The sequence below is a fragment of the Dama dama genome, chromosome 18 (assembly GCF_033118175.1).
Source record: "Dama dama isolate Ldn47 chromosome 18, ASM3311817v1, whole genome shotgun sequence".
NCBI classification, from domain to species: Eukaryota; Metazoa; Chordata; class Mammalia; order Artiodactyla; family Cervidae; genus Dama; species Dama dama.
The window spans coordinates 61902732-61914738 of NC_083698.1; the positions used below are offsets into that span (position 1 = coordinate 61902732).

At 38.5% G+C, this 12007-nt stretch overlaps 1 protein-coding gene across 1 annotated transcript in view; it reads right to left on the reverse strand.

Annotated features, from left to right (window-relative positions):
* ITPRID1 (ITPR interacting domain containing 1) overlaps positions 1-12007 on the reverse strand; it is a 111258-nt gene that overhangs the window by 71897 nt on the left and 27354 nt on the right. The window contains exons 3-5 of the mRNA XM_061166536.1: positions 10254-10417; positions 8932-8980; positions 8565-8608 (exon numbers count right to left, since the gene is read on the reverse strand). Of these exons, the coding sequence (XP_061022519.1) occupies positions 8565-8608; positions 8932-8980; positions 10254-10416 (256 nt within the window). The 5' untranslated portion in view covers position 10417. The remainder of the gene's footprint in view (positions 1-8564; positions 8609-8931; positions 8981-10253; positions 10418-12007) is intronic.

Below are 12007 nucleotides of genomic sequence, written 5' to 3' on the forward strand. Positions count from 1 at the left end.
AGACTTTAAGACAGGAAGAACTGGATGAAGAAAGAGAATGGACTAGGGATGTAATGAGAGGAGATAAGACTAGACAGTCTTGTAGAAAATTGGTATAGGTTATATTCATACTGTAATGGCCCTGAAAAGTCAGAGTAACATACTTGAGAGCAGGAGTCATATATTTTACATCTTTGCATCCTTCACCTTGCACGATTCTCTGCTTTGAATGCTTTCATTTGAAAAGCATTATTTTTCAATATGTTCATCTCTAACACATTTTCTAATAATGTTTTCAAAGGGAACATCTATTATGTTTCACTGGATTTACTTTAACCTATTCCTATAATATAGATCACAAATTTAGAACTTGAGTTAGCAAGTTCTTATTATTTAAAAAATTCCTCTGGAAAGGGATAGGTTTACTCTTCAGGGGCCTCTCTGAGAAACAGTGAAGAAATGGCTAAATAGTAAAAATGATAAATGAATTAAGCACCCATCGTGTAATCTATGGCACTGAGCCGAACTTTGACAGAACCTGTCTCGTGCTGTTGAAGTTGGCTCTAGTTTTTTCACTCGCAGATATGTGTGGATGTGTTATTAAACAAGAACATGATATATAAAACTACATGTCAGCTCATGCTTTTGGTGTACGCGTCTGCCCTTGTAGCATCAGGATGGCGTGCTCCACAGGCAGGCAGACAGAGCTGATGTCGGATTTGTTCTCTGTATGGCCCTGGGTTTGCCACACATCAGCTCCTCTCTCCAAGCTTTCTTATACACAGTTTTACAGTGGAATCTGGGAGTAAGGGTGAGTCAGCAGCCTAAGAAGAGGACCCTTAACATCCATGACCATGATTCCTGTAGCACCACCAGTGACCTCAAAGAGGATCTGAATGTTGTACTGTGTCAGTGGTTAAAGGAAGGTCTGTGGATCCTTATGGAGCTCAAGCTAAGAATCTGACTTGTTTGCTTGTGAAGCTGGTGACCAAGAGGAGTTAGTCTGCGCCCATTGATGGTGGTTCTTAGAAAGGAAAAAGAGAAAGAAACTGAAGGATGCCCATGAGGCTCTTTCCTGTAAGTTATCCATGTGCCCTGATCAGATGGTTCCCTGAAGATACATAAAAAGGAGACTGCGGGACCACTCCGCTAATATGCCCTAATGTTTGTCAGAAGACAGGGCAGAAAGTACAAAACCATCCTTTGAGAAGACTTGGGATGTAAGTAGTATGGGTAGATGTCCAACTTTTTGTAATTCTTGATATTCATATGGAAAGAAGGGGCAAGGTCCTTAAGGTAATTTTCATAAAAGGAGAAGCCCAAATGATTTCTATCAGTAAGTGAACCTGAGTAAGCAGTGTTTCAATGAAACAGACTTCAAAGCCTCAAGAGACAAGGTCCAAGAGGGGAGATCCAGGCTCTGCTGATGGCTCTGGGAAGCCAGGGAAAGTGTCACAATTACCTCAGTACATCTTGGTCACTGGATCATTCCCATCAGCCAACACACCTGGCTGCAACAGCTCTCATCCCCAGAAAAAGAACATCTTCTTCTGTCTCCACCTCTCCTCCAGCTATCATTTTAGTCACTGTTCCCTTTTACCTCATCACTCCTCCAAATACTTTTCTGTTTCCACTTCCCATTTTTCACTTGAAGGTAGTATAACCAGCCTTTCTCCCCAACCATTCCTCTGAAATAGCTCTTTTCAAGGTCACCAGTGACCTAATTGCCAAACCTAATGGCCATTTCTCATTCCTCATCATATATAACCTGTTAATTACAGTTGACAGTGTTGATCATTCCCTCCTTGACACCTTAACTTTACTCATCTTCCAGACACTTTTCTCTTTCTCTTTGTTTTACTTCATGACCTTCTCCTCATCTTCCTCCCTTGCTGGTTTTTCCATATCTCTCAGGCTTCTTCTCTGTCTCTATGCACTTGCTTGGTGACCTTATTTGAACTTCTGGGTTATCATCATCTATATGCCATCTAGACCCGAACAGTTATCTATTAATTCCTGGACTTTCCCCCTGAACTTGAGATTTGTATTTCCAATTTGTACATGTACATTTCCAATTTGTACATTTCCAATTTGTAATGTATCCCTATTTATTAGTACCTCTTTGGGTTTCTATTAGGTATTTGAATCATAGCATGCCTAAAATTGCATCTCTTACCTCAAGCCTGATTCTTCTATGTTCTTCCCATTCCAGTAAATGACCATGCATTCTGCCCAAATGCTTGGGCGAAATTCACTGTGGTCATCCTTGGCTTTTCTTTCTCTCTTTTATATTCTACATCCACAAGCATATCCTATCCTACCTATATTCCAAATATATCCAGAATCTAACAGTATTCTCTGCAACATTTGCTATTGCCCTGGTCTATGCCCTCATCCTCTTTTCCATATGTTATTTCCTTAGCCTTCTAACGGGGCTCCCTGGTTTCACCTTTTCTCCAACAGAATTTATTTTCCAAGTAGCCACTACAGCTGTCCTATTAAAAAGAACCAAAGCTATGCCACTACTTTGTATAAAACATTATACAAATGTTTTTGTATAAAACATTTTCCCTCTGAGTAAAAGATTTTTACAGGGATATAGCCCTAAATTATGTGACCTCTGAATAGTTCTTTAACTCATAGCTCTTTGTTGTATTCCTTGCTCACTTAGCTGCAACCATTTAGGCCTCCTTGCTATTCTTAGAATACAGAGAGCACATTCCCATCCCAGGGCCTTTGCACATTCTGCCTCATGTGCCTTGAACAGTTCATCCTACAAATAAGCAAATGTCACACCCCTTCACTTTGTTCAGGTAGCTGCTCAAAGGTACTTTATCAGACATTTAACCTCATTGTCTATACTCCTGGCATATTATATATTTATTTGTTTATTGTGTCTATCTCCACTGCATCTTTTTTCTTCAGCATATCCAATATTAATGAAGTATCCAGTTTATAGGAGGCAGTCTATGCATATTTGTTAAATAACTGGAGAATGGAATAAAAGGGAATTTATCAGAAGTTTTTTGTGCTTAAGGTCATGGAAATGGAGTTGATAGCATATTTGTTCTCTAGTCTCCAGACTAAGTCTAAGACTCAAAGAAAGATATGGGTTGCAGGGAGAAGCTGAAAGTTGATTCCCATCATGAGTTTTGTGTGACCCAGAACATCAGTCATGCTACCCAGGTCAGCACATGCAGTGTAATAGAAAAGACTGTCTCCATTAATTCTGTAAGAATTGGAACACCAGAGGAACACAAGAAGAACAGACACTTAGGAAGTGATGAGACATGAATTGTCCATATGTTGACACCCAGGAAATTCTGTTAGAGTAGCAGCAGTGACAGTGGAAGTCAACTCTTTCATAAAAATATGTGAGGCATCTTCTGTTGGCTCCCAGAAATACTAATATTTACAGGGGATACTTTACAATGGACCCTGTGACACTAAGATAAAGGCAATGATCTCTCAGAATTGGTGTACTAATTTCATTGTAATGTGATGTGTACCCACAGGCTGAAGAAACCTGAGGCAAATTTAAGTTATAGGAGTTATTTATAGATTAATTCAGAGTACCTTTTTACATCTTCCTCTATACTTTTTTTAAAATTAATAATTAAAAAATCTTTGTGTACCTCAAGTGTAAATGAAATAAGGTTTTATCAGTATAAAAAAATCCTAAATTTAGGAAGTGTCCCTTTTTGCTATCCAAGCTTGGTTCACAGAAATAAGGAAAGTCTAGGGAGAAAATTAATGGCCATAGATTTATACCAGTATGCAGTATACTGGTTTCTGGTAAGAAGAGCATAAACTTCGAAATCAAACAGACTTGAGTTCAAATCATGTTTCCACCTCTTTGGCTTTAAGTGGTTTTGGGAAAATCTCTCAACTTTACTGAGTGTCTGTTTCTTCAGTATTTAATGAAATTAATCAATCACCTTGTTTGAGGAGTACGTCACAATAGTTTTCAAATATGCAATAAGCACTCGATATATGATAATTATTACTCATAATAATCAGCATTATTATCACTTTTGAGACTGAAATGTATAGAGATCAGAAACTTAGTGAGCCTCAGGAAAAAAAAAGAATTTATAAACTATTAAGGATTAGTTCCTTATTCATGTCAATTTTCTAAGAGCTTAGTTTCTTTTTCTTTTTTTTTTTTTTAATTTTTTTTTTTTATTATTATTATTATTTTTTTTTTCCAGTGGGTTTTGTCATACATTGATATGAATCAGCCATGGATTTACATGTATTCCCAATCCCGATCCCCCCTCCCACCTCCCTCTCCACCCGATTCCTCCGGGTCTTCCCAGTGCACCAGGCCGGAGCACTTGTCTCGTGCATCCCTCCTGGGCTGGTGATCTGTTTCACCATAGATAGTATACATGCTGTTCTTTTGAAATATCCCACCCTCACATTCTCCCACAAAGTTCAAAAGTCTGTTCTGTATTTCTGTGTCTCTTTTTCTGTTCTGCATATAGGGTTATCGTTATCACCTTTCTAAATTCCATATACATGTGTCAGTATGCTGTAATGTTCTTTATCTTTCTGGCTTACTTCACTCTGTATAATGGGCTCCAGCTTCATCCATCTCATTAGGACTGGTTCAAATGAATTCTTTTTAATGGCTGAGTAATATTCCATGGTGTATATGTACCACAGCTTCCTTATCCATTCATCTGCTGATGGGCATCTAGGTTGCTTCCATGTCCTGGCTATTATAAACAGTGCTGCGATGAACATTGGGGTGCACGTGTCTCTTTCAGATCTGGTTTCCTCGGTGTGTATGCCCAGAAGTGGGATTGCTGGGTCATATGGCAGTTCTATGTCCAGTTTTTTAAGGAATCTCCACACTGTTTTCCATAGCGGCTGTACTAGTTTGCATTCCCACCAACAGTGTAAGAGGGTTCCCTTTTCTCCACATCCTCTCCAGCATTTATTGCTTGTAGACTTTTGGATAGCAGCCATCCTGACTGGCGTGTAATGGTACCTCATTGTGGTTTTGATTTGCATTTCTCTAATAATGAGTGATGTTGAGCATCTTTTCATGTGTTTGTTAGCCATCTGTATGTCTTCTTTGGAGAAATGTCTGTTTAGTTCTTTGGCCCATTTTTTGATTGGGTCATTTATTTTTCTGGAATTGAGCTTCAGGAGTTGCTTGTATATTTTTGAGATTAATCCTTTGTCTGTTTCTTCATTTGCTATTATTTTCTCCCAATCTGAGGGCTGTCTTTTCACCTTACTTATAGTTTCCTTTGTAGTGCAAAAGCTTTTAAGTTTCATTAGGTCCCTCTAAGAGCTTAGTTTCTTATAATTTAAAATTTCTAGAGTTAAGGTAGAATGACTTATGACTTGCCAGAAAATTCTTTGATGCATCTTTTTTATTTTAATTTTAAGATCCAGATGTGGCCATTTTGTATTTCTACAGATACTTGATTGACATTTAAAAATTAGCATTGTCCCACTTTAAAAAAATTAAATTCAAGAGAACTGAGTTGTGGCCCTGAAAGCTGGTACAAGAGTCAGAAGAGCTGGAAGGGGAAGTGGTTGCCAGGGAGCTGACCCACTCTGCTCATGCTTTGACTTTTCCAGCAGGGATGCTGATGCAGAGCTTTCCTCCCAGGATACTCCCAGGGGCATCCATGTATAACATGGACAGTAATTCATTCTATAGTTTAGAGAGGCAATGTGGCTACAGAGTCAGACAGACCCATGTTCAAATCTCAACTCACTTTCCTCCTGACTGGTTACTTTGAGCAAGTTACTTAACCTTCCTGAGCTTCATTTACCTCTTTGCAAAAGTTAATAATGGTGATATCCACCTCAGAAGATGGTTCTGGTAAGTGAGATAATATGCATATAGAGTACCTAGCCTGTGTGCCCTTGACATGTATTAATTTCTTTCCCCTCCGAGTTTTACTGAAGACACTGAACTGCCAAGGGTTAGGGGGCTTTCCCTAGCATAACGGTGGTGAACAAGATGGGCCAACCAGATTCCAGCTGAATAAAAATTAGAATTTAGGGAGCCACAGAACATCATGAAAACCAAAGAATCACCATAAGAAGCCAAGACCTGACCTTGGCCATCTCAAGACAGAGGAGGAAATCAGCAACAGGGCCACTGAAACCTTATTCCACTTCTTCATTTTATCTGAGGCCCACTAAACTGTTTTCCATGGGAGGTACGGGGTCACCTGAAAGATAAGCAGGCACTTGGATGTTGTTGCTACTTTAGTGAAGAAAGCCTTAGAATTATCACTGAGAGAAGCAAACAGCAGAATGATTTCTACTTGTAGTTGGTTGAATAGTATCCACCCAAATTTCACTTCAGTATTTGAAATTTCACTTCAGAAGATATCCTTTATCTAGAAACAGGGTCTCTGCAGATATAATTAGTAAAGGTGAGGTCATACTGGATAAAGATGAGGCTTAAACCCTAAATCCAATGACTGGTGTCCTTAAGAGAAGAGGAGACGACTCAGTGGGGAAAGTCAGCATGTGAAGATAGAGGCGGAGGATGCAAGGATGAAAGGGACGCCAAGGTTGATGGGAGCCACGAGAAAGAGACTGGGTAGCTCTCTTCCCTAGAGCCTTCAGAGAGAGAATAACCTTGCTGACACTTTATTTCAGACCTTCAGCCTTCATAACTGTGAGAGAATGAATTTCTGTTTTTAAGCCACCAATTCTGTGGTAATTGTTTATGGCTGCCCTAAGAATGAACGCACCACTCTACATCATAGTGGGATTATGGGAGTTTTTTCAGGATTTCCGCTCCAGCAGAGACTCCTTTCTTTTCTCTACTTCAGTTCCTTTTGGTTTCACAATAGTTTTCTCTCTGAAACACTCCTCATGACCTTCAGGTCTCCAGTTTCTGCTACTACTGTTGTAGTTTCCACTTCCTGGTGCAGTGTTTGGCTTCCCTAGACTTGGGATGCTTGAGCTCATTGTGGCAAAACCAGCACACAGAGGGGCTGAGAGGTTGCCTGCCTGCAGGCTCCTCTGCCCACCTCTAACCAGCTGTGACTAAAAATTGTGGCACTTGACCTCTCAGATTCTTCACCTGTGAAACATAGATGAACACCAGCCTTGCTAGGTTACTGAGCTTAAAATATGATAGATGAGGAAGGGTCTTGTAAAAGTGACGGCTCAGTTAAACTTATAAGAAGCTGTTCCATTATTATTAAAAACCTCACTAAAGATAAAGACCCCGGGAAATAGAAACTGTGTGTGTCTGATCTGAGAGTCATTTTGTTACCCCTTCTTTCCTCCAGGTCTTCACTTCATGCCTTTATTTCATTGACTTGATTCAGAGGAGGAAGGGCCATGATTTGTCTTAATTCCTGGGAAGGGAAGCTTCTAATATAGTTACTGACAACCCCAGAACTGGTTGCCAGACCTCCCACTAAAAACTGGGAAAGATGAAATATCAGAGGGATCTGAAATGCTGGCTATATTTCTTAGCTTCTTGTCTTTTCTTGAGAATGAACTATCAATAACAAAGGTACTTAAATTCAACTTATTGGCAAGCATCTTTAGAGATTTTGGCATCATGAAACTTTCATATTTAAAAAAAATAAGCTTGGAGAAGGAAGAAATTTTAATGATATACCTAGATTTTAAAGTAAAAATTCTGAAATTTAAACTGGCTTGTAGCAAATTGTCAATCTTAATTTAAATGGCAGTGAAGAAAGTGAAATAATTAAAACCAGCCAAGTAAGTAACAATTAGACTAATAATTTTCCCTCTAATCATTAAATTTTTGTTTTATGTCATTTTTACATACGTTATTTAGGGCATTTCATCAATTTTAAAACACACTTTTTTTTCACATTTTAACAACTATGAAATCAGGATGTGTCTGGTAGTCAACGTGGCCTATTATAATGCCTAATTATAATCGACATGGATGGTTGTTTTGTTTTCTTATCTGAGTGGTACTTAAAATGTGGGTGCATTTTACAATTGAGGGGTCTTACATTCTAGGAAATACCATATTTGATTTAGTGAAGATGGAAACTGTGAGACTTGTAGATAAATTTCTTTTTCTTCTTATAATGTTCTTATCAAATCTCAATGTAACAAGTGTGCCACATTTTCTGCCTCAGAAATACATACTTGATATGTGCACTGTTTGCTCTAGAATTCAGTCATTTGTTGTTTTTGAGAACAAATGCATCATTAGAAAGAGAAGATATAATTTTAAGACTGAAGGGTAGAAACTAGATTTAGAAATAAAAATGCAATACAGTGTAAGGAAATATTAAACAGTTTCATTTCCATAATCACATCCTTGCAAAATGTCTTTACAGACCCAGCAAGTTTTCTGTTAAGAGTCTGAGCTAACAATATGGGCAAGAGTTCTGGTTTCCAGTCCCCGATCTGCTGCTTGATAACACCTATCCTTTCTGAACTTGTCTTACCTATTACACAAAGTGATTGAGCTGAATGGTTTCCAAGATCTGTTTCATTTCTAGGAAGCTCTGATAATTCTCATTTTTAAAAGATTTAGTCAAACAAACATTTTAATACATCTACTCAGGTACACAAAGCATAACTGCTTCTGGGTTCTCTTGTCTTACCAATGTGGTCGACGACTGGCTGAAAATTTTCATTTACAGAGACACTATAAAGAAACAAAAGTATTGTGAGTCAAACAACAAAGTTATGCTAAATTACTTTTTAATTAAACAGACCAGAGTAAATGAAGAGCTAAGCTTTATGACAAGAGGACTTGAAGAAATCAATGAACAGCTAGGGGACTGAAATAGTATTATTCTATTTTGTACTTTTAAGTGGATATATAACCTTTGCAATAAAAGATTAGTCCTTCAAACACCCAGTTAAAATGAAAATTCCTACATGTCACACCTTATCCCAGAAGGGTTACCCACATGTTTTCATGGATCTTTGCAAGAAGGTTGTGCAAGGGCATAAAGAAACACTTACAAGAATCCAGAGTCCAGCCACTGCTGAATAATTTCTTGTTTGGAATCTTCTGCAAATGAGAAACAGAGCAGTCAGTCAAAGCATAACCAGGTGAAGAGATATCACCCCATTATTTAGCCACTACCCAATAGGTCCATTTCCTAGTATTTAATCACATGTTTCTATAAGCAGAGTCATTTTTCCCCCAAGGCAAAATTCCCTGTTTTCCATAATTGGCTTTTCCTGAGAATAAAGTATAAACTTGCCAAAAGATTATAACTTAAAGAGAAAGAAAATGTTAAAAGGAAAAAAAGAGCAAGAGATGTTAGAATAATTTTTAAATTACCTGGTATGATACAAAGGCTGAAAAAGCATGGGAGACTTTTGCCTTTCCTTGTTGAGTATGAATCATGTGGAGACTCTCCTTACTGAACACATTTACCTAAGGCAGCTAGCCAGTGATGTTTATTTGCAAGGAGTTCTCTGCCAGGTTAGAAAGTAAATTTGCATTCATTCTAGGGCAAATTGCACTACATTCCCAGAATTGCCAAAGGCACCCTGTGTTATAAAAGCACCAGTCTTTTAAGGTGGATCTTTGTCACTGGCTCAACAAACTAGTCAAGAGGCAAAAATGAAAGGCTATAAAAGCAGTTTTTCCTGTAAATATTTGCTTCCTTTCCGGGTGGTTACAAGTTACTCTGGGTTTATTTTCTCTGACTTTATCCTAAGAAGCAGTAAGATACCCGAATTACTCCCTCACAAGGTGTCTGGTGAACCAAAAAGGCCAAAAGGACATGGGAGGTGCTTAGTCTTCAACTGAGTTACTGTGAAGGGATAGAATAAATTGGTGGTGGCAAGGAAGAAAAGCCATCAAATAGTAACATCACAAACAAGCAAATAAGAAATCATAGTGAAAAGACAAATGTTTCCTTACTTATTACTCTTTAAACAATTAAAATTAGTAGCAACACAGTGTGCAAAAACCTGCAAATAAGAGCCTTTCAATAAGATGTTTGATGTCCTGCAAGAAGCCTCATGTCACTGACATGAACTCCACAGTTTTGGGGTCCTAGGAGACTTAGAATGAGGGGACATTGGATGGGAAGGAAGCAGAATTCATTCTTTAGTTGGTCTGTTTCCATTAAGAAGGTTTGTATTTTAAGTGTCTGTAGGTGAAGTCAGATGTGCGCATTTCATAAAAGTTTTTGGTTGTCATACCAGCAATACTGGCATCTTCACAGTCAAGTCCTTGTTCCAAAATCATTTGTCCCCAGCCCAAAGCTCCACATCCTTCACCACTCACAGTAGGTTGGTTTCAAATAGCCCTGATGGCCTGTCCTCACCCAGCATGGGGGTGGTGAGACTGTGGTCCTCCTCCTCAGAGCCAGGGGGCAGCTGCTCATCCAGGGGAGCCCATGCTTGCTTGGTAGATTTCAATATGTCTCTCCTGCTCTTTTCCTGGCCTCCGTGTGACATCTCCTCCATCATAAGAGAGTAATTCAGCATGCTAATTAAAAACACACACACACACACACACACAAACAAATTAGATGCAATAAGTTCAGCTTCCAAGCTTGGTTCAGTAAGAGGGAGAGGACCAGAGGGCTCACAATCCAGTGAATGGATCCAGCTTCACAATTTCTGGGAGCCTGGCTCATTTATCCAAGCAAGTTCCCTGAAAGAAATAATCTAATTGTCACAATTTTGTAGTAAATTTAAGAGCAGTGGGGTTAAATTGCATACCCAAAGTCACACAACAAACAGGATTCAAACCCAGGTTCTGGACTCCAAACATGTTCCTATGACTATTAAACTGTGTGTGTGGCTTCCCCAATGGCTCAAGTGGTTAAGAATCTGCCTGCAATACAGGAGACACAGGTTCAACCACTAGGTCATGAAGATCCTGTGGAGGAGGGCATGGCAACCCACTCCACTATTCTTGCCTGAAGAATCCTCTGGACAGAGGAGCCTGGCGGGCTACAGTCTATAGAGCTGCAAAGAGTCAGACACAACTGAGTATGCAGATTCATGCTCATCTGCCCTAAAGGGTGGTTGAGACAATTGGGATATTAATAAATATATTATGCACATGATACAAGAAATATAGCCTGTCCCCATCACCTCATTTGGCCTTTATTAATATCATCATGACCTTTATTAATATCTCCTATCATAAGAAAGGAGACAGAGTAAGAAAAGAGACAGAAGCCTAGGGCAGTTTTGTAAATTGTTTAAAATCTTCATACTATCAGACCATTGAGAACAAGGGCCTCCTTCTTTACTAGCTGGTTATCAGTATTTGAATTAGCAGATAGTAGGTGCTAAATAAATATGTACAAAATTAAAACAGCAAGTGCAGCAATCAGAGAAGAAAAAGAAGTAAGAGGAATCCAAATTGGAAAAGAAGAAGTTAAACTGTCACTGTTTGTAGATTATAAGATACCACATATGGAAGATCCTAAAAATGCTACCAGAAAACTGCTAGAACTCATCAATGAATTTGGTAAAGTTGCAGGTTATAAAATTAATACACAGAAACCTGTTGTATTTCTATATACTAACAACAAAAGATCAGAAAGTGAAATTCAAGAATAATTCCATTTACCATTACCTCAAAAAGAATAAAGTACCTAAGAATAAACCTACCTAAGGTGGCAAAAGACCTGTACTCTGAAAACTATAAGATGCTGATGAAAGAAATCAAAGAAGACATAAACAGATGGAAAGATATACCATGTTTGTGCATTAGAAGAATCAATATTGTCAAAATGACTATCCTACCCAAGACAATCTACAGATTCAATGCAATTCCTATCAAATTACCAATGGCACCTTTCACAGAACTAGAACCAAAAAAATCTCAAAATTTGTAGAGAGACACAAAAGACCCCAAATAGTCAACACAATCTCAAGAAAGAAAAACAGAACTGGAGGAATCAGGCTCCTTGACTTCAGACTTCTCTACAAACCTACTATCATCAAAACAGTATAGTTCTGGCACAAAAATAGAAACATAGATTAAGGGAACAAGATAGAACACCCAGAAATAAGCCCATGCACCTCTGGTCAATTAATATATGACAAAGCAGGCAAGACT